This window comes from Molossus molossus, unplaced genomic scaffold, assembly GCF_014108415.1.
Source record: "Molossus molossus isolate mMolMol1 unplaced genomic scaffold, mMolMol1.p scaffold_m16_p_14, whole genome shotgun sequence".
Lineage (NCBI taxonomy): Eukaryota > Metazoa > Chordata > Mammalia > Chiroptera > Molossidae > Molossus > Molossus molossus.
Genome location: NW_023425349.1, coordinates 69,507,442 through 69,529,269, shown reverse-complemented (window position 1 = coordinate 69,529,269; position 21,828 = coordinate 69,507,442). Strand labels below are relative to the sequence as shown.

At 39.9% G+C, this 21,828-nt stretch overlaps 1 protein-coding gene across 1 annotated transcript in view; it reads right to left on the bottom strand.

The window, feature by feature from the left end:
• The window catches only part of ADAMTSL1 (ADAMTS like 1), a 696,807-nt gene that overhangs the window by 363,985 nt on the left and 310,994 nt on the right, over positions 1-21,828 (bottom strand). Inside the window, exon 3 of the mRNA XM_036260364.1 lies at positions 8,025-8,152. Within this exon, the coding sequence (XP_036116257.1) occupies positions 8,025-8,152 (128 nt within the window). The remainder of the gene's footprint in view (positions 1-8,024; positions 8,153-21,828) is intronic.

Here is a 21,828-nt window from a genome sequence, read left to right as displayed (position 1 = left end):
CACCACAAGAAAAGAAACTATATACCAATATCCCTAAAGAACATGGATGCAGAAGCCTTTAATACAACACTAATGGACTGAATTCAACAGCATGTTAAAAGAATTATACACCATGACCAAATAGGATTTATCTCTGTGATGCAAGGATAATACAACATACACAAATCAGTCAATGACATACCACATTAACAGAATAAAAGATAAAAAAACCATCTAACTAGACGCAGCAAAAGCAGTTGACAAAATTCAATGTCCATTTATGATTTTTAAAAAAGTAAAAACTCTCAACAAAATAAGTATAAAAAGAACTTATCTCAAGACAATAAAGGCCAGATTTGAAAAGTCCACAGCTAACATCATAATCAATGGGGAAAACCGACTGTTTTTCCTCTAATTCCCAATACAAGCAAAGAGGCTACTACTGCTACTTCTAACTAACATAGTATCAGGAGCCTAATCAGAGAGAGCACTTAGACAAGGAAAGAACTAAAAGGTATAACAATTGACAAGAAAGAAAATAATCTTTGCAGATGACATGATCATATAATGAAAACCATAATGACTCAACAATAAAAAAAAAAAACTGGTAGAACAAATAAATCAATAAAATTAAAGGATAAAAAATTAATGTATAAAAATTGGTGGCATTTCTATATATCAAAAACAAACTACCTGAAAAGGAAATTAAGAAAGCAATCTCATTTACAATTGCATCAAAAAATACTTAGAAATAAACTTAAACAGTGAAATGAAAGACTTAAATCCTGAAAACTATAACACATTGATGAAGGAAATTAAAGAAGACACAGATAAATAGAAATAGATACCATGTTCGTGGATTATAAGAGTCAATATTGTTAAAATGTCCATACTCCCGCCGTGGGCGGTTTGGCTCAGCGGTTAGAGCGTCATCCTGTGGTCCAGAGAGACCCGGGTTTGGTTCCTGCTAAGGGCACAGTACCTTGGTTGCACTTTGTCCCCAGCCCTGGGTGGGTCGTGCGGGTGGCAGCCACTCGATGTGTCCCTTTCACGTCGATGTTTACCGCCCCCCTCCCTCCCACTCTATCTGAACAAAAAACAGAAAAATGTCCTCGGGTGAGGATTAAAAACAAACAAACAAACAAAAAGATGACCATACTCCCAAAGTGATCTATGCATTTAAAGTATTCCCTATAAAAATCCCAGAGGTATTATTTACAGAAATAGAAAAAAAAAATCCTAAAATCCATATGGAACTCCAAAGGATCCCAAATAGCCAAACCAATCCTGAGAAAGAAGAATAAAACTGGAGGCATCACATTTCCTGATTTCAAACTAAGTTACAAAATCATAGTGTCAAAACAGTATGGTATTGAATCAAAACAGATATACAGATCAGTGAAGCAGAATAGAGAGTCCAGAAATATGTTTTCATTAACTATGTAACCATTAATCTTTGACAAGGGTGTCAAGAATTCACAATATGAAAAGATAACCTCTTCAACAGAATGTCAGGAAAACTAGATATCCACACGAAGAAGAATGAAATTGGGTCCTTATCTCACCCCAAATACAAAAATGAACTAAAATGGACAAAAGATTAAATGTAAGACAAACTGTAAAACTACTAGAAGAAAACAGGGAAAAAGCTTCTTGACATTGGTCTTGGCAATGACTATTTTGATTGTAACACTAAAAGCATAGGCAGCAAAAGCAAAAACAGACAAGCAGAACTAGAGCAGACCAAAATATCCTGTAGGGCAAGGGAAACATTCCACAGAGTAAAAAAGTAGCATATGTAATGGAAGAAAATATTTGCAAACCACACATCTGATGAAGGCTTACTATCCAAAATATAAAAGAAACTCTAACAACTCAATAATAAAAAAATCAAATAATTCAATTAAAAAAAAAAGGCTCTTAGGTCCTGACCTGAATTGATTATTTCCTAAATATGACATACATATGGCAAACATGCCCATGAAAACGTGTGCAACACCTCATCAAGGAAGTGCAGATCAAACCCACAATGAACTATCAGCTCATACCTGTTAGAATGGCTATTATCAAAAAGACAAAAGGTAACAAGTGTTGATGAGAATGCAGAGAAAAGGGAACCTTTGTACACTGTTGGTGGAGACATAAATTGGTAAAGCCATTATGGAAAACAGTATGGAGGTTACCCTCCAAATTAAAAATATGACTATTATATGATCCGGCAACCTCACTTCTGGGTTTATATATCCAAAGGAAATGAAATCTCGATCTCAATGAGATGTCTGCATCCATTTTCACCGCAGCATTATTCATAATAGCCAAGACATGGCATTATTCATAATAACCAAGACATATAAATGCACCTTAACAACAGATGAATAAATAAAAAATATTTGGGGATGTGTGTGTGTATGTGTCTATGTGGGTATTTAGAGAGAGAGAGATACAAGCATACAATGGAATATTATTTAGTCTTAACAAAAAAGAAAATCCTGCCATTTGTGATGAAATGGAGAACCTGAGGAATATTATGCTAAATCAAATAAACCAGACACAAAAAGACAAATACTGCATAATCTCACTCATATGGGGAAATCTAAAATTGTGAAACTCAGAAGCAGAGGGTAGCATGGATGGGGAATGAGGAGAGGGTGGTCAAAGGGTACCAAGTTTGATTTATGCAAGATGAAAGAGTTCCAGAGATCTAATACATGGCACAATGACAATAATTAACAATACTGTATTGCATACTTGAAATTTGCTAAGAAAACAGATTTTAAATTAATGTTTTTCAATGCACACTCTCACACACACAGTAACTATGCAGAGGTGATAGAAAGTATTTAGCTTGATTGTAGTGATCTTTTCACAATGTATAAATATCAAAACATCTAGTTAAAGCTACATAATTTTTACATTTCAAAGGTACCCAAATAAAGCAGTCAAAGCAAAAAAAGAAAAAAAATTAAAGAAATAAAAACTTCAGAAAGACAACTGAACTAACCAAATAAGGAATTTTCAAATGAACAGAAAAAGACAGCCAAAGGTTTGCAATATGGCTAGTATAGGTTATGGATACCAAACACATTTTCAACCATCTTTTATTCCAACAAATAGGTTTATAGGATAAACCATGCTATAAATTAGTCCCAAACATTCAGTCATTGGCCTTAGTGAATTCTCCTCCTTGAAAGGAGATCAGATCTTGGAACGAAACTTTCCGTTGAGATATATGACCTGGAATATTAGAAGTCTTAGTAATACATTTAGACTAGGCTTTGACCCAAAAAGTAAAAGGAAGGCAACCGCAAACTCTCAAACATAAATCCCAAAATGTGAAATCGCCTTTAACACAATGAAAAGACCACCTCATATAAAAGACATGAGTAGTAGGACCAACTCTGAACTTGTATATCTTTGCTTTAAACAAAAACTCAAACTTTTCCAAGGAAAACAAGGCTGATAACATACAATACTAGATGAAGAAAAACAGATAAATCTTGCTTTGGGGCTCACTTGAACTGAAAGTTCTAAAACGTCTTAAAACAAGCCTTAATTAGATGTTATGACAGAGATGAGATAACTTTAAAAACAATATTTGTTTAAGAAGCTAAATCTTAGCATTAAATTTTTTCTTTTGGTATGTATTATTATATGATATAGAAATTAATTGCTAACTAAAGTATATATTAGTGTTAAGTATCAATATTTTTATTGGAGAAAAATTGTTTGCAATTAAAAAAAAAATCAGAGAAGTTAACCTACGTTCCCTTAGCTCAATTATTATGAAATGAAATGGTTAGAATGATCTTCATTCCCATGAGATAAGACTCCTTAAGGTTATTTATTTTAATTTTTCTGTGTTTATACTGACACCATTGTGGCAGCCATCTCCCTCTGAAATAACATCATCAGCTTACTTCTTTTAGGTACCTCCACAGTGTGATGATTTTATCTTTTGTTTATCTAATAATTTTATTCAACTCAAAAAATGTTATCCAATTCAAAATTTATTAATTTTTAAAAAGTGCTTTCATATTTTCTAGGTAGGCTGTTTTTTGGCTCTTTGGATATAGATGAAGTGACAAGCCCTTCATTTAATCCACTGGGATTAACAAAATATTTATATTTTAATGCATTAATTCACCTATTAATCCATACTATTACTTTATCTGCAGATTAATTTGGCATTTCAGAAAGTAAAAAAGGTTATAAAAGACCTTTAAATCTTCTTCAACCACCAGTGCAATGGTTGACATCACATTTAAGAGCATCCAGCCATCTGACCCATTGCCACTTCAGATAAGAAGCAGTTTCCCCCTTTGACCTTGGTCTTGGCGTAGAACTACTACAGTGGTATGTATCACATTAAAACACACTGTTCTCCAGAGCCTTATGCATCTGGAACTTCTTACAGGCAAAACTAAATTAACTTGCTGAAGACAAACCTAGAGCTCTCAGAGACAGATCTTTAGTATCAAATTTAAAAAAATATGCTTAAGTAATTTAGGTTGAAGAAGGATTGTTTCCACTAAAGAACACACACTAGGTAGGTCAACTAGAAAAATGAATTTGCTAAAGCTATTATTTCAGAGTATTTAGTGGGAAAGGTAAAGAACTGGAAAGAGAAAAACAGCTTTTCTAGTAGTGGGTACATTATTTAATTCACTTGAAATAAAATAAGGAACCGTCATAAAGTACAAGTATAGTCTGTTTTCTAATTAAAAAGTAAAATAGAAGTAGACATTATGTATCACTTGGTGATACAAGATTAGCAACAGTTGTATTAGCAGAGTTACTCAATAAAACATAATATAATCTTATAGAAATTAGCAAATTTCTATAAATTTGAGCACCTTCCTTCAGTGCTCAAATCAGGGTTGAAGGTAAAGATGATTATCAATGCTCCAGTACCAGAAATTGGGGGGTGAAGCACTGTTTACTTTCTGTGAGCTTCAGAAAAAGGATGGGGGAGAAGATAAGGAAAGACTTCTGCTCAGTATCTCCCTGGGTCAGTGGTTTTCCACCCCCAGCATTAAGCACTGCCCATTGAGAGTGAAGGATTTACTATTTAATGCTCGCCTGTATTTTCACTGTGCTTTGCCTCCACTGAATTTCTTTATCCCTATATTATCAATCTCCCAGAGAAGAGGTTCTCTTCTCAGAAAGTTAACCAAGCCTCCTTACAAGCTTCCAATCCATCAGGCAACATAGCCAACTCTAGAAGTTGAGTAGTTATCTATACAATAAAAGTGGGTATTTCAGTTATCTTTATAGTTCTATCATGTTAGGAACAGAATAATTATTAACTGAGAGACTGAAATGTGACCTAAGAGAGCATATGATCAGGGCTAAGACATTGGCCTGGCAGGTTAATCCAGCAGGTGCATGGGGTTTATGTGGGCTGAATTGGAATGCTTTCCATTAGACTATGACACATACACTCCAGCCATCTGCTGAGGTTTTAAGAACACAGACTTTCATAGCCTCTGATATTTCCAAAGAGTATAAGGTGACTGAATTGAATTCAGATGCCTAAATCTGGGGTGCACAGATATGAGAAATCCCATTAAGTTTGTTAGCCATTAAAAATAAATAAGAAAGCCACGGAGACGATCCATGGTAGGTTGCAAAACTAATCCCAATCCTTCACCCTCCCTACATAGTATGCTTTTCCACGGAACAATTCTGCTTTCCCACTTTGACTCTAGGCTTGGCCAGGTGACTTACTTTTGCCAATATGAATTTTTTAAAAGCATGGAACAGACTAAGGAACATCAAAGGGAAGAGGGAGGGAAGGGGAAGAGATTGACCAAATAATTTTTATGCATATATGCATAATCCACAGACACAGACAATAGTGTGCTGAAGGCCTGGGGGTATAGGAGTGAGGTGGAGGGGGTCAATGAGGGACAAAAGGGGGGGCATCTGTAATACTTTCATCAATAAAAAGAAATTTAAAAATAAAATATAAAATCATAACAGGATTATTTATCTGTGCCCCAGCACATATTTTGACAGTTCCTGAATACGGCTGGGTTGTGAGGTCAGTTCACACTCCACTATACTATTCTGGCTCTCTTGAGACAAATGACACAAATGTTAATTCAGCCATTCTGTCTGTTCTTTTAATACTTCTTCACGTTCTTACTGGATTTGGAAATGCCATCTGCTTGGAGGCTCCAACCTTCATCGAGTCCCTGAAGAGTGGGTAGTCTACCCCTCCCCCCTTGATGTGCCTTCCTTTTCCGCCCAGTATGTGTTACTTAACGCATTTGCAAGTCCATTGGAGATATATAATTTATACATTTATAATTTTAGAATTTATATTCTACTTTTACAATTGATTATAAGTAGATGACAACTGATATCTTCCATAGTATTAAATTAATAACTGGAGTTAATAATCTTAATAACTGGAGTCTTAATTTACCACATGACAAAAATGGCATTTTTAAACTTCACATAACACCAATATTTGGTAAAATGCTGAATGACAGAATTTTACTTGTGATATTAATTTATTCCTTAAGTGGCTTCTCAGTCTCTCACTCAATAAAAGATTCTCATAGTGTAACATTCACTGAGCCCACATGAAAGTTCCCATGCATTTCTGACCAGCTTTGGGAGACACATGTTTTGGCTCATCCCTAAAGAACACTCAAGCACGCTAATTTGAGAGAACAGCATAATAGGAACATTCCAAATTTGTACATTTTGGCCTTACTGATGCATGCTTATTATCAGTTAAGCCTCAGAGTGCTATCACCACGTAGCATCACGTGGTGCAGATTTAGGAAGCTTGAAATGTTCAAGATTAAGAGAACAGGTGAAACATAAAAATGAAAGGTCTATTCTTATCAGGTTGGGGATCTGGTTTGACATGAACCTGGCTTCCAAAGAAGATAAACAAACTTAGATACAATCCAGTAGACCCATCTTCAGTACAAACCCAAGCATTAGAATAGCCAAATACCAGAATTGTTCTGGTTTCTTGCAAGATATGCCCTTTGGCCATTTTTCCACTGGTACCTGTGTCTACAACCAAAATGGTCTGTAGTTATCAATGGATCCAGTGAAGAAACATCTGTTGAGTTCCTAATACCCTGAGCAGGCCCGGGGGATACAGAAGACTCAGACCCTGATTTCAAGATATTCTCTCTTAGTAGAATAAGTTGACATTTTCCTCAACTTATACCTCACCACTTTCTGCTGTTTATGAAAAGTCTAGAAGACTCAGAGGTATATATTTTTTTCTTCTTTTGTTTCATGTTTAATAATATGCAATAATTTTGATCAAACCTCTTACTTGCCACAGATAACACTTCTCAAGGTCAAATAAAATCTTTCATTAACAAATGTTACCAGGGTGCTTTACATGTTACAGTTTGGAGAAAAATCTAGTCATAGACCACACAACTCAAGAAGTAGCAATGAATGATTAGACTTTCCATTCTAACACCGGAAGAATCCTTAACCACTCTCACTGACACCTTCATAGCACTATCCCTCCTCATGCCCGATCCTCACTGCCTGCACCTGCTCCCAAATCTTATAGTCACAGTTCATCCGTCACTAAACTGAATGACTTTAGGGAGCATCTGGCCATTCCAACATCTTAAAAAATAAACCTATATACCATTCATTTGCAAAGGATTTGGTAACATTGGAATCCAACAACATAAACTTTATTAATGTTCATGTTGTTGTTGTTATTGTCACCATGATTGTTAGGACAGTGCAAAAAGTGTAATGTGATATGGAGCTAAAGGTACTCGATTCATTTCTGTTAATAAGTTCTTCTAGTTCTAACATAAAAACACTAACAAAATTTGCTTGGTAAATGAGATACATTCTATATTGCTTATTATATAAATATATAAATACCTACCTGAAATGCACATATTTAATTATTTGTACCTTCCTTTCATTCCTTCATCTGGATTTGTCTGCAAAACAATGTTCTGCATAACCCCAACCACAAGAGTAAGTCTTAAACCTGCTGCCTCTGGGCCTTGCAAAAGCCCCCCCGTGGGTACAGAACTTACTTGTTGCTGAGGCAGCGTCTCAGTGAGTAGGAGGCCCCTCCGCCGCAGGTGCGTGAACACTCGCTCCATGAGCCCCAGGCATCCCACAGGCTGTCCCTGTCCTCCTCAGAGCGAGTTGTCCTGGAGCTCTGTGCGAAACAAGAGATGGTCAGTATCATGCCCACTGAACCTTGAAACCCGTGTCCTAAAATATCGATGGTCTGTATGCCTGTACATGGTGGGCTTTCTGGGGATGAAAGCATGCATCTGATTCTTTCTAATTTAATAATGTACATCTGTTTGGGGAGATGGATATTTAAGCTTAAGGACCCTGGGCAATGACTGAAAAGGGCAAGAGACTGAACTAATAGAGCAAATGGAAAAGGGGGCCCAAAATAGGAATCTGGGTTAGTGGGAGGTAAATTGTAATAAAGTCACAATAAAATTCATGAGTCTACTCTTCATCTCTTTGTGCAGAGAAGCTGCTCTCAGAGGTGCGTCTCCTCCGAGAAAAGCGAGTGCGCGTACCTGGCGTCTCTCCAGAGCAACATTGTACACACAGCATGCACTACCCCGCGGTCCTCCAGAGCAACATTGTACACACAGCGTGCACTACCCCGCGGCCCTCCAGAGCAACACTGTACATACAGAGTGCGCTACCCTGCGGCCCTCCAGAGCAACATTGTACATACAGTGTGCGCTACCCCGTGGTCCTCCAGAGCAACATTGTGCATACAGTGTGCGCGTACCCCGCGGCCCTCCAGAGCCACACTGTACATACAGCGTGCGCGTACCCAGCGACCCTCCAGAGCAACACTGTACATACAGAGTGCGCTACCCCGGGGCCCTCCAGAGCAACACTGTACATATAGTGTGCGCTACCCCGTGGTCCTCCAGAGCAACACTGTACATACAGCGTGCGCGTACCCAGCGTCCCTCCAGAGCCACACTGTACATACAGCGTGTGTGTACCCAGCGACCCTCCAGAGCAACATTGTACATATGGCGTGCGCATACCCCGCGGCTCTCCAGAGCAACACTGCATGCGAATTCACAATTTTTTTTTAAAGGAGCAACGTCATTCTCAGCTTTTAGATTTGTTAATTAAAATATCTGCATGAAGTAACTTTAGTAGAGATTGGCTTTAGACAGAATGACACGCTTTTATTGACAGGCTTCCCGGAGAAAACTGCATCTACCGTAAGGAAAGTCGCTATGTACAGGCCCAATGTCGCACTTCACGTTCTTATAAGGGAACGCCAAAGAGAAAATCTGTGCCATGGTCAGAGGAACAGGCTCTGCAGTGAGAAAGTGTCTGGTTTGGCTATGGATTCTGTTTTTTACTGTGTCCTTGAACAATGAACAATTGCCTTAATACCTCCTTACACTTCAATTTATCTTTCTTTCCTTTTTTGTAAATCCTTACTGGAAGATATTTTTTCCTTTGGTTGTTTTTTTAGAGTCAGTGGAAGGAAGGGAGAGGGGAAGAGAGAGAGAAACATCTATGTGAGAGACACACATTGATTGGTTGTCTCCTATACATGCCCCGACCAGGGCCAGGGATCAAACCTACAACCCAGATATATGCTCTTGATTGGAATCGAACCAGAGACCCTTTAGTGGATGGGCCAATTCTCTAACCACTGTGCAACACTGATCAGGGCTCAATTTCTTTCTATAAAATGGAGATAAAGTTATGCACATGTACACACACACACCGTATAGGAGTATTAGCTCAGTGAACTTAGCCTAGGGTTAGTTCCAGAGCAAAGCAATGATTAATATCACCTGTAATCACTATGTTATTATAAATTGAGAATATTATATATATATACACACATATATATATTTACATAGTAATATTAATCTTCTGGGTTACAATAACAAACTACCAGACTGGGTAGATTAAAAACAACAGAAATCAACTTTCTCACAGTTTTGGGGGCTGAATCTGAGACCAGGGAGCCAGCACGGTAAGTCCCCAGTTAGAGCACCCCCCTTGGGTTGCAGAGGACTGCCTTCTCACGGGTGCTCGCAGGATCTCCACATGGAGAGAGTGAGCAAACTCACTGGCGTGTCTGCTGGTAAGGGCACTGACCCATCGTGAGGGCCCCACCCTCATGACCTCATCTCACCCTTACCTTCCACAGGCAGCATCTCCTAATAGTATCACGTTGAGAGTTAGGGCGTCAATATGTAAATGAGGTGGGGGTGGGGGAGGGGAGGGAGATGGGGGGAGAAGGGACAATTCAATCCAGAGTAATAGTTCTACAAACAGCTAATGTAAATTCTTTTACTGAGTAAACAAAATGAGATATCTAAACATTAAAGGTGGTATGTTCTCATGTCAATCAAAGACATACATATGACAAATATTAAAATTTCAAAACTATATTTGTAAAAAACAAGCCTTTCAGAAAATGCGCACGTTAGGCAATTCGGCAATGTCATGTTCAGTTTTCTCCCTGAAGAGGGGGCACAGGCAGTGAGGAAGACTAGGAAAGCCTGGGACAGGGAGAGACAGAAGGGTGACCTCTCACGAAGCACATGAAAACTAGAGATGATGTAAGTCAAGGGACCAGCATATAGGAGACTCACATATGGTAGCTCTTATCAGCATTTTCAAATTACTTTCTCATTTCGTGATACCTAGCATTGTATCATCCAAGCAGGGTGGGGCTCTATGAAGGAAAAGAACAGCCTCTTGTCCCCAGAAAGCTATTTATTTTGCAGTAATAGAGTCTTTAATAAAATTTTTTTCTTTATTGATTTTAGAGAGAGAGAAAGGGAGGAGAGACAGATAGAAACATCAATGAGAGAGAACATCAATTGGCCACCTTCTACATGCCCCCCACTGAGGATCAGGCCCACAACTGGATAGGTGCCCTGACTGGGAATCGAACTGGTGACCTCTTGGTCCATGGGTCGATGCTCAACCACTGAGCCACACCAGCCAGACTGCAGTAATAGATTGTTTATAAATCAGTTGCGATGGGGCTCAGGTGTCAAACCGGTGACTTCCTAGAAGTTTCAAAACTGGTACAAATTGAGTCAGAAACCTGGCCTCAGAGCGCTGTGTCAAGGACTTGCTAGTTGCTGCGTGCTGTATGTAGATCTGCCATTTGAAAGAGCAGGGCTTAGGTGCTGCTTGAGAGCAGGAGTGGGGGTGACTCAGCCAGTGGTGGATACTGACTCCAGGGAGCCCTCGCTGAGACCTCTTTAGGGTTCAGGTCGTTTTTTTAATCACTAAAACATTATGAGGATTAAAATAGTTAATATATAAAAAGCACATAAAGTGGAAACAACCCCAGTGTCCATGGGTAGATGAATGAATAAACAAATTGTGGTATAAACATATAATGGATTTTTCAGCCTTCAAAAGGAAGGACGTTCAGACACCTGGTACAACATGACTGACGTTTTGTGGACATTATAGTAAGTGAAATAAACCCGGCACAAAAGGACAAATACTGCAGGATTCCACTTACACGAGGTGCCTAGAGCAGTCGGAGTCAGAGAGAGAAGTTAGAAAGGTGGTTGCCAGGGGCTGGAGAAGTGGGGGAAGGGAGATGAACACAGAGTTTTAGTTTGAGAAGATGAAAATAATGCTGGAGATAGCAAGTCTTGATGGGTACACAATAATGTGAATGTACTTAATGCCACGGAACTATACACAAATGATTGAAATGGTAAATTTCATGTTATGCATATTATATAACAATAAAAGAGTGGATACATACCTACATCTTAAAAAGCTCATAGGGACTAAATAATAAACACAGTATAAACATTTGACACTATTATTTAACATTACTTATAAACATCATTTATAAACATATATGGGCTCTGAAAGGTTCTAGGAGGTATACTGGGAAGGTACATATGTTTTACTTTCTTTGTTTCTGTCGAGCTCAGTTGAGACACTGCACTGTTAAGGTACCATCTCCCTGAAAACCCCAAGTTTCCCACAGCAGAACCTCCCAGCGACCTGCCACATTGCTTGGCCTGGTAATATGACCTGCCAGTAGTTTGAGGTGGCATAGAATGGGTAACAGAAACACACTGGTTATTGCAAAACCCGTCCTTTCTAAAGGAAGTATTTATTGAGGTTTGGGATTCATAAAATCAGTCTCTAATCTTGGCAATGTGGGGTACTCTGTTTCCAGAGCTTAATTAAATAGTGAGACCAAAAAAGCTCATTGCCATTGAAGTGTACCAAGCCTCTTCTCCAGACACCCACTAAATCATCCCTCAGATATTGGGAAAGCTCACACTGCATCTCCTTTCTGCTTATTCTGTGTGACTAGAAGATGGTTCTGTTGAGAGAGCACTTGCCTGATGCAGTAACTGTGTGACACACATTTATTGTACAATCCAATTTCCTTCATTGTATTAAAATTAAATACAACTGAGATGAAAACCAACATGACAAATGCTAGGATTCGTGAAGTAATTAAAATGAACAAGATGAGTGATACTATCCAACTACTACAACTGCAAAAATACAAAAGCCATATGAGGATTTACATGTGAACTCCATTTCCACATGAGATAAGGACACCAGAATGCCAAATCCTTGGGAGGTTTCTCTCTGGCTGCTCTGTGCTTAAAGATATTTAGGAAATAATGTATAATTGAGATTTAGTTCGTCTAGAGAAGCAACGTGTTTCAAATTCTGTGCTAAAGTTGCTTGATCTTTTTCATGTGCCCCGTTTAAAGAGGCACTAAAATCGCTCTGAGGGGAGATCTCACTGCCCAAACATCTTACCTCATCACAAGTTACAAGTTTCAGCACTAGACATAGAAAGTGCCCGCAGTTCTCCGAAGGAGACTGCACGCCAACCCAGAAGCAAGTCATGGACCCAGTTCTCAAACTGGAACTAACTATTCACTTCAACTGAATCCTTGTTTAATGTTAGAGAGTATAAAGTGTCTTCTTCCTCTTTAACTGTGCCAGATTATTACATCTATGACCCAAAATGACATTTCAGTAATGTCTTTCAGGTCATTTAAGACCTAAAAGTATTTGCTTATTACAGTTTTTTAAAAGGGCCTTTTGAATCCAAAATTGTAAGGTTTTCTAATACATCCCAGGCAATGTTTCTCCATATAATTTCCATCATATAACTGTAATATTCTAATCTTGATATCTCAGAAACAAAGTCATGGGTGTTATAAAAGCGCAGTAATTAAGGGATTATCCCTGACCCCACTGATGGAAATTTCAGCCACAGTGTCAGGGGAGGTGATGGTCTTGACCACTGAACTCTGTGTGTAAGCCAATGCTTCACTGGTACACTTATCAGAAGAGGTTGAAACTGTATCTGATATTGAACTTGAGGGAAAAGTCCATTATAAATCCCATTCTTATTGCAGCATTTAACTTACTTCATAGCCATTGGATGGGTTAAAACAGACAGTTGGCACCTCAGTGAGCCAGCATGTCAGAAATTCAGCAGACACTAAAAGAAAGGCCTGAGCCTTGGTCCCATAATCCTATTAAAATCCAATTGATTACTTCCCTTGAGTTATTGAATTTAGAAAACATCCAGCTATTTCTACATCTTTGGTGCCACATGGTGATCTTTGAATGTAGCACTGATGACGACTTCTACATCACTACTTCATTTAAAAACTCATCAATCAACTGCCCAGTTCCATCCATCCATTGCTCCTGGTCAGTTAAGTGTCTCTACCCCACAGTCAAAGGCATGCCTTATTTTATTGCACATAGCTTTATCTCACTTCACAGATTTTTTTTTTTTCCCACAAATAGAAGACAAGACCCTCCACCAGCAAAAAGATGACCACTCGCTTTGCTGACATTCCCTCTTTATTGCAATGGTCTCAACTGAACCGGCAATATCTCTGAGCTATGCTACAGATTGTGGCCATAGATCATTAAATACCTCCTAGATATAATAGAAGATTAAAAGAGCTTCTCTAAATCCATCAACCTCAGAATGGCGTCGTTTTCTCACCAATACTGGCTTATCTAAATGTAGTTTTCATCTGATAGTTTTGTGGTTGATTTCAGGGCCAAATGCAGCAACCGAGTCTCAGCTTCAAGCCTGACAGCTACAAGTAGTTAAACACTTTGAGTAATCACATGAAGCAATAGTTTCCCTGCACCTCACTGCCCAGCAGACACTTAACCTTCGAATGACCTCCTATGAACCACTTTATCCAGAAACCGCTTTCACTGGAACCTGGACAGGTTATCAAGAACTTATGAAAGATGTCGTAGGATGAAGCACAAATCAGCAATAAAAAGACTCTGAAGTTATATTTGCTCAGACACATACACACACACACACACATACCTACAGAGTGCTTGAAAAATATTTTTACCAAATGGTGTAACCAGAGGTCAAACTACATAGAACTAAATGAAAACGAAAGTAGGTGCTGAGGAAATGGATGATAGGTTTCGTAAAATTGAAATCATACAACAGATGAAGTTATATTCTAAGTGAAGTGTTTTTCAGACCTCAACAGATCCTCAAAGGTAGCAAAACGGATTATGGAATGAGGCAAGGAACGGTTCTTACTGTTTCAAGATCAGCAAGAAGGCATGTGAGTCTCTGGTTTTCCTCTCCGCCCAGACAGACAGCATTTAGCTTAAGCCATCTGGACCTGTGTATGTGACTGTATAAAATGGATGTCACACACCTCTAAATGAAAAGGGGGGGGCGTCCGGCAGTGATGAGAGAACCGTGTTTCCTGTGCTGTGCCCATGCACAGTGGAGAAGTCTATACACAGAAACATCCTGTCCGTGCACCAAGCTTTGGAAATGAATTTGCGGATTCCATTTTTAGCTCCCCTACACACATCAGGTCTCTATAAATCTTATCTAATCCTTGGCTTCTATAACAACTTGGAATACTGGTTCTGCCGCCAACGGTACGTGGTAGGGACTGAGATTCCCTGCTCCTGAGAGCTCACAGACGTTAAGCAGTAACTGGGCTCTTGTAAAAGTCCATTAGCTTTTTGATGTACTTTCTTAAAGAGCAGAGTGTGTGGATACTGAGGCATGAGCCTTCCCAGATATTTGCTGCTGGCTTTGCTGAGGAAATTCGGATCATCTGGTTCTTATCACGGCTGCACTGCTGGGGGATATGATGAACTGCCAGTGACAGAGCGCACGGTCTTTCGGAGGCCACTGCCTGAAGCCCGTCCCCTGCTACTGAGGAGAAAAGTCAATCCTGTAACACGGTGTGAAAGCTATCCGGGCACAGAGGCCTGTGGGGTACCTGCCTTCCTTTTCCTTTCACTGTGCCTACATGCACACGTGTGCACACACATGCACATGGACACACACATGCACATGGATGCACACACTCACGTAAGCATACCCCTTTCATATTCCTGTGAGGGCACCTAATTGGCACCTAAGCCTGGAGGGCTGGTGATGAGAGAAGAATGCTGGGATATACTAAGTATCTATGTGCCAGGAAGTATGCCAGAATTTACACACATTTCCGGACTTAATACTCACGATGAGCCATGTCAAGTTAGGAAAATTTCTCCCTATTTTACAAATAAGATAATTGAGGCTCACGGAAGTTGAACAACCTGCATCATGGTGCAGAAGAAAGAGCACAGACTTGGGAGTCAGACCGACTGTACTGGTCATGAACTTGACTTAGGCACATTGTCAGATCTCGCTGAGCCAGTTTCATTTGTAAAATGGGAACACGGACCCTTCTCTTACTAGGGTGATCATGAAGACGAACCGAGAGATGGTTATGTGAAGTACCTAGTGCAGTTTCTGGCACATTAGTGTTAATCATTTTCTCTCTCATGTCACAAATGTGTACACATACACACACACACACACACACACACACACACACCACCTGTCACACAGCTAGTATCTGGTGGAACCAGGTGTTTTGTTTTGTTTTTTTATCCTCACCCGAGGACATTTTTCCATTTTTTGTACAGATAGAGTGGGAGGGAGAGAGAGGAAGAGAGAGAGAGAGAGAGAGAAACATCGACATGAAAGGGACACATCGAGTGGCTGCCACCCACACGACCAACCAGGGCCGGGGACAAACTGCAACCGAAGTACATGCCCTTAGCGGGAACCGAACCCTGGTCTCTCCGGACTGCAGGCCGATGCTCTGACCATTGAGCCAAACCGGCCAGGGCAGAACCAGGTTTTATACACATATCTGACAATCTTTTGTGATGCCTAGCTTCAAACTTTGACTTTCCTTTGCATTTTAAACAGTATTTATCAGTGCATGATTTTTTTTATAGAGCAACTAATGTTGCTGTTTTTTTTTTTTTTTTTTTTTTTTTGGTACATGCCCCTAGCCACTAGGGCCCAGCGGAAACCGAACCCGGGACTCTGGTCCGCAGGCCGATGCTCCAACCGCTGAGCCAAACTGGCCGGGGCTTGCTGCTTTTCTTTAAATAAAATTTACTTGGCCCTCAGAATTCTTTCCCAATGTAGGAATGACAATTTAAAGATGGAATTAAGACAGCTGCATAACTTTTGAGGAAACAAAAACCTGACTCTGATCAATGTCAAGTGCTTCAGTGAGATTTTCATTTCAGAACTATGATAACTTGATTTTTTGTATTCCATCCAAGGGCAAGGCTGGACCACAGCTCACCTAGGGAGCTGCTGAGAACCTCTGGGCATTCTGGCAGCCCCGGCAGGACACAATTTCACAGCCAGCTGAATTCAAATCAGTGACTGCTAATACGAGCGAGGATTAGCATTCAGGAGATTTGCGACTGGTCGTGGAATACTTTGGGTCAGCTTATCTCAAGGAAAGGCATAGTAAAATATTCTATCACTGTCAGTTTCTATTACATTAAAAACATAAACTTAGCAAGTAGAAATACTCAGCTTTGTTGTAATACTAATAGAATATTAATATAAATATCACTATGCATTTTTTTCTGATAGAGATTTCAAACTCTAAGTTTGGATGAAAACATATAAACACACATATACATATGTGTGTATATATATACATAATTGTGTGGGGGTATATTTTACAGACTATCTACTATCTATCTACTATCTATCTATCTATCATCATCTATCTATACTGGAAGATTTAGAGATTTTATACTAGAAATAGCTTGTCAGCCTAGTTTTCCTCTTTCTATATAATAATTTGCTTGATCATAACAATAATAACAGCTGAACTCGTAAACCTAGAGGCTGCTCAATTAGAAGGCTGAAACCAGTAACTCCATTTCTTTCTCAAGGGAAAATTGTACAATAGGAGAACTGCATCCTGTAGAACCTGCAATGATTTTTTTAAAAAATCATTTATTCCCAATTTAGCTCCTACTATCTCAACAGTTTGCTTAATCTGTGGTCATTTGATGTTACATCCATGCATTAACAGTTTTCAAGATTTAGTACAGAATAAATAAAACTTAGAACATGATTTTGTGTTTCTCCAGGATTATCGTTGTATGTAATAAATATCTTCCCAATTAGATTACAAACTCTGCGAGGAAAGGGATGTTGCTTTCTATTTCTAAGCTCCCTACAGTTTTCACTGCAACACTTCCTAGGCATGTCATTTAGAAGAAAATAAAGAGATTTGGACAAACACATGGTGAGGCACATGCTGAGTATGTAGAAGACAGAGTTTATTCTTGTATTATTTTTTATTGTATTATTTTCCATACAAACAACTATAAACCTACTTTGGCCCCACCCTGTATATAATATAGATGATGAAATGTTTTGGAAGTTTGTCATTTATTTCTCAAAAACATATATAGGGCATGGAATAAGCATAGGGTGGGGGGAGGCAAAAAAAAAGGGGGGGGTGGAGAGAGGGCAGGGGAGAGAGAGAGATCTAGTTATTTAAAATTTCCAAGTAGTTTCAAGTTCTGGGGCTTTTTTCTTTTCTCCAGTTCTAATATGTATCACTGCCCCCTTTCTTACTAGATGACTTTCGTCAAGAAGCAATAGTTCTCTCAATTACTGTATCTCTGTATCTTCAATAGATACCATTTCCCTCTCGTTTTAACCTGTAGCTGTAGCTGTAGGTAGCGGCTTGACAACTGGAACAGTTTTACAGGTTTGGAAGTTTGCTAGGAAATCAATTTGAGGATCTACTTATGGCCCTAATACTTTTCCATCATCAATGTGTAGCAAACCACCAAGAGTCCCAGTAACACAGAAGCATCATAGTTTTTAGTGTAGACTCATGCTGATAATCAACAGATTTCTTTAGTGCCTGTACCCTGCTAAATGCACTGGGGCAGAGAGCCTTGTGAGCAAGGCACAAAAGGCAACCAGAAAGTTGACTTGTTGCTTTGAAATGATTGTCTCTCAACCAGGATCACCCTTTTTTTAAAAAATCCTCATCCAAGGATATTTTTCCATTTATCTTCAGATAGAGTGGGAGGGATGGAGAGAGGAAGAGAGAGAGAGAGAGAAACATCTATGTGAGAGAGACACATCACTGGTTGCCTCCTGCACAACCCCGACCAGGGCTGGGGACCAAACCACAACTGAGGTATGTGCCCTTGACTGGAATTGAACTCATGACTCTTTGGTCCTCGGGCCGATGCTCTAACTGCTAAGCCAGACCAGCCAGGGCAAGGATCACCATTTTGAACAGCTCTTTCTTTGATTCTCAGTGTCTACTTGTAATTGGCTACTAGCCCTCGGGCTCACTACCCCGAAGCACTCTGCCTCTTGCCTTACAGAGGAATCTGTTTGTTGCTTTCTCATGAATAAGATCTCATACTTCAATGTTTCTGCTTCAGCTTCTGCTCATTCCCCCGAGTCCAGCCTGGTGCAGCAATGCTGTTTAGAAGATTTATAATTTAATGGGGGAAGTAAGATAAAGATTAACAACAGCAAAATATTTGACTGCTCAACTTCCTCTACCTTTAATCAGACACTAAGTCTTATCAGCTCCATTTTGAAATGCTTCCCTCTTCCTTCCCCACTCTCTCCATCCTTACTTTGACTGCCTTCGTTCTGGTTCTAGGATTTCATGCCCACCATTTGGCAATGGGGTTTCCATCTGATTTTTTTTAACCTCCAGCCTCTGCTCCCACCAGTCTGATCTCCACATTGCTGCCAGTTATCTTTCTAGAATACAGAGCTACACTGTTCACTCCCTAACAAACTCACTATGGTTCCACTCCCGATAGCTGGTAGCATCTAGTAATGGATTCCAGATGGGCTATGAGGGCTCAGAAACTGTATGCAACATTTGGGCGTATGTGTGTTATTATCATATTTCTGAAAAGAGGAGTCATAGCTTTCGTCAGATTCTCCAAAAAAGGTTAAGAACTATTGAGTATGGGATAAAGTCCAAGTTATTAGTGTGGCATACAACACCCTTCCTAGCCAGCCCTGAAATCAATGTTCTAGACTCATCTCTGCTGCCCCTGATCCCTGGTGCTCTCTACACACCAGCGGCTGGGGGCTGCTCAGTAAACAGCCTGCATGGGGCCCTCCGACGTTCTGTTCAGGATCCTGCCAATGCCTAGATCTGCCTCCTCTCCATCTTCCTCGCATCGTTTTACTTTCTTTGACTTGTGTACTCCTGCTCCTGCTTTAATATGCAGCTCCAAGGACACCTAGTGAAATGTCCTCTAATCTCCAGTAGAATCCATCACTGCGTCTTCTTTGCATTTTGAGCATATTGCCAGCACTTGATACACATGGATGGCTGTTTCAGAATTTGTCAGCCACGATACTATAGTTACTTGTTTATACATCCCTCGGAATGGACCGCGTGTTTCTTAGGGGCCATGACAAAGATGTACTCAGTGCCTTGTAGAACACCGGATATGTAATCAGTCTCAGTGCATAGTCATTGAATGAATAATTAACACAGGCAGGCTAGGGCAAGTTGTAGTTAAATGTGTAATTCATAACAGCTATCAGCTTTCACTCTCAAGACTTCATATACATTCGGATTCTCTAAAGATAGAAATACACACGCTCTCTCTCTCTCACACACACACACACACACACATATATATATAAAATCAGCTGCAGATAAGAAAAAAATGGAAGAGGAAAAAACCTAATCAGACCCATAAAATAAAAAGATCAGATTTCTGCTTATTCATGTCTTTTTATTTCCAACTTTAAATTTGCTCAAATGTTTAAAGCAGAAAGATGATTATTAACCTGTCACATCTTGCCTTAATCCAGCCTAACCCAAGTCCTAGATGTGTATCTGCCAAAGAGCCCTCATCGCTGCGTCAACAACAGGCCGTGCTTCGGCCACACTCGGGAAGCACGGTGTGTGAAGACCAGCGTGCTGCGACTCGGGGGCGAGGGAGCCCTGACTTAAAGGTATAGGTCGCTACCAATAAAAAAGTAAATATTTATCAAATCGTATTTCTATGACTGCAAAAATAAGTATAGAACAGATAATCATAGATCACAGAAAATTTTAATGTTGCGCAAAATTAATCAGGAAAAAATGACTTGATAGAAATAAGTTTTTTTTTTTATCCTCATCCGAGGACATTTTTTCATTTTTTGTACAGACAGAGTGGGAGGGAGAGAGAGGAAGAGAGAGAGAGGGAAACATCGATGTGAAAGGGACACATCGAGTGGCTGCCACCCGCACGACCAACCAGGGCCGGGGACAAACTGCAACCGAGGTACGTGCCCTTAGCGGGAACCGAACCCGGGTCTCTCCGGACCGCAGGCCGACGCTCTAACCGCTGAGCCAAACCGGCCAGGGCTTGATACAGGTTTTAAAGTAAGGGTTCTGGACTAGGGAGAATATATTTTCATTAGATTCTATGTGAAAATAAATCTAAAAAGTCAAATCACAGTGCTCTGATGTTTAAAAGAAATGTACAGGCAAAACATTGACATGAGATGGAAGACAGGGATGATGTCTAACACCCCCAACGTCTAATGGGGCTTGATAAAGAGATCATTGCTCAATAAATGTGAGTGTTTAACTAACTTTTTTTGTGAGCACTTTTACTTTTATTTTTTTTATTTTATTTTATTTTTATCCTCACCTGAAGACGTTTTTCCATTCTTTGTACAGATAGAGTGGGAGGGAGAGAGAGGAAGAGAGAGAGAGGGAAACATCGATGTGAAAGGGACACATCGAGTGGCTGCCACCCGCACGACCGACCAGGGCCGGGGACAAACTGCAACCGAGGTGCGCTCTTAGCGGGAACCGAACCCGGGTCTCTCAGGACCGCAGGCCGACGCTCCAACCGCTGAACCAAACCGGTCTGGGCAGCACTTTTACTTTTAAAATGTTTAATTGGATGGACATGGATAATATTAATGGCAAAAATGTCTAAACAGGGACACAGGCTAGGGATCAGGACTCGGCCATTATGGGATTTTCGGTCCCTGAGTTCTCTGAGACTCAGTTCTGTCCCTTCCACGGGAAGGAATTTGGCCTGATATTTTCCTAATGCATCCCTAGCCATAAAACGTCGACGATTCTACATCACCCTAGCTCATTAAAGCATATTAACAAATCAATTTCTAAACTGTAAAATGAGACATGAATGTTTACTTAATGTAACTCACAGGGTTGCTGTAACGATTATTTTAAAAATAAAAGTGCTAAAATATGAAAGGGTTGGCCAGTACAATTGCTAAATGAAATTCAAATAGAGATGATCCTATTGCTTCAGCTCTAAGAATCGTTTAATTAAAAAGTAATTCTTGCCCGGCCGGTGTGGCTCAATGGTTGAGCGTCGACCCATGCACCAAGTGGTCACTGGTTCGATTCCCAGTCAGGGCACATGCCCAGGTTTTGGGCCCAGTCCCCAGTGGGAGGCATGCAGGAGGCGGCCGATAGATGATCTCTCTCATTGATGTTTCTATCT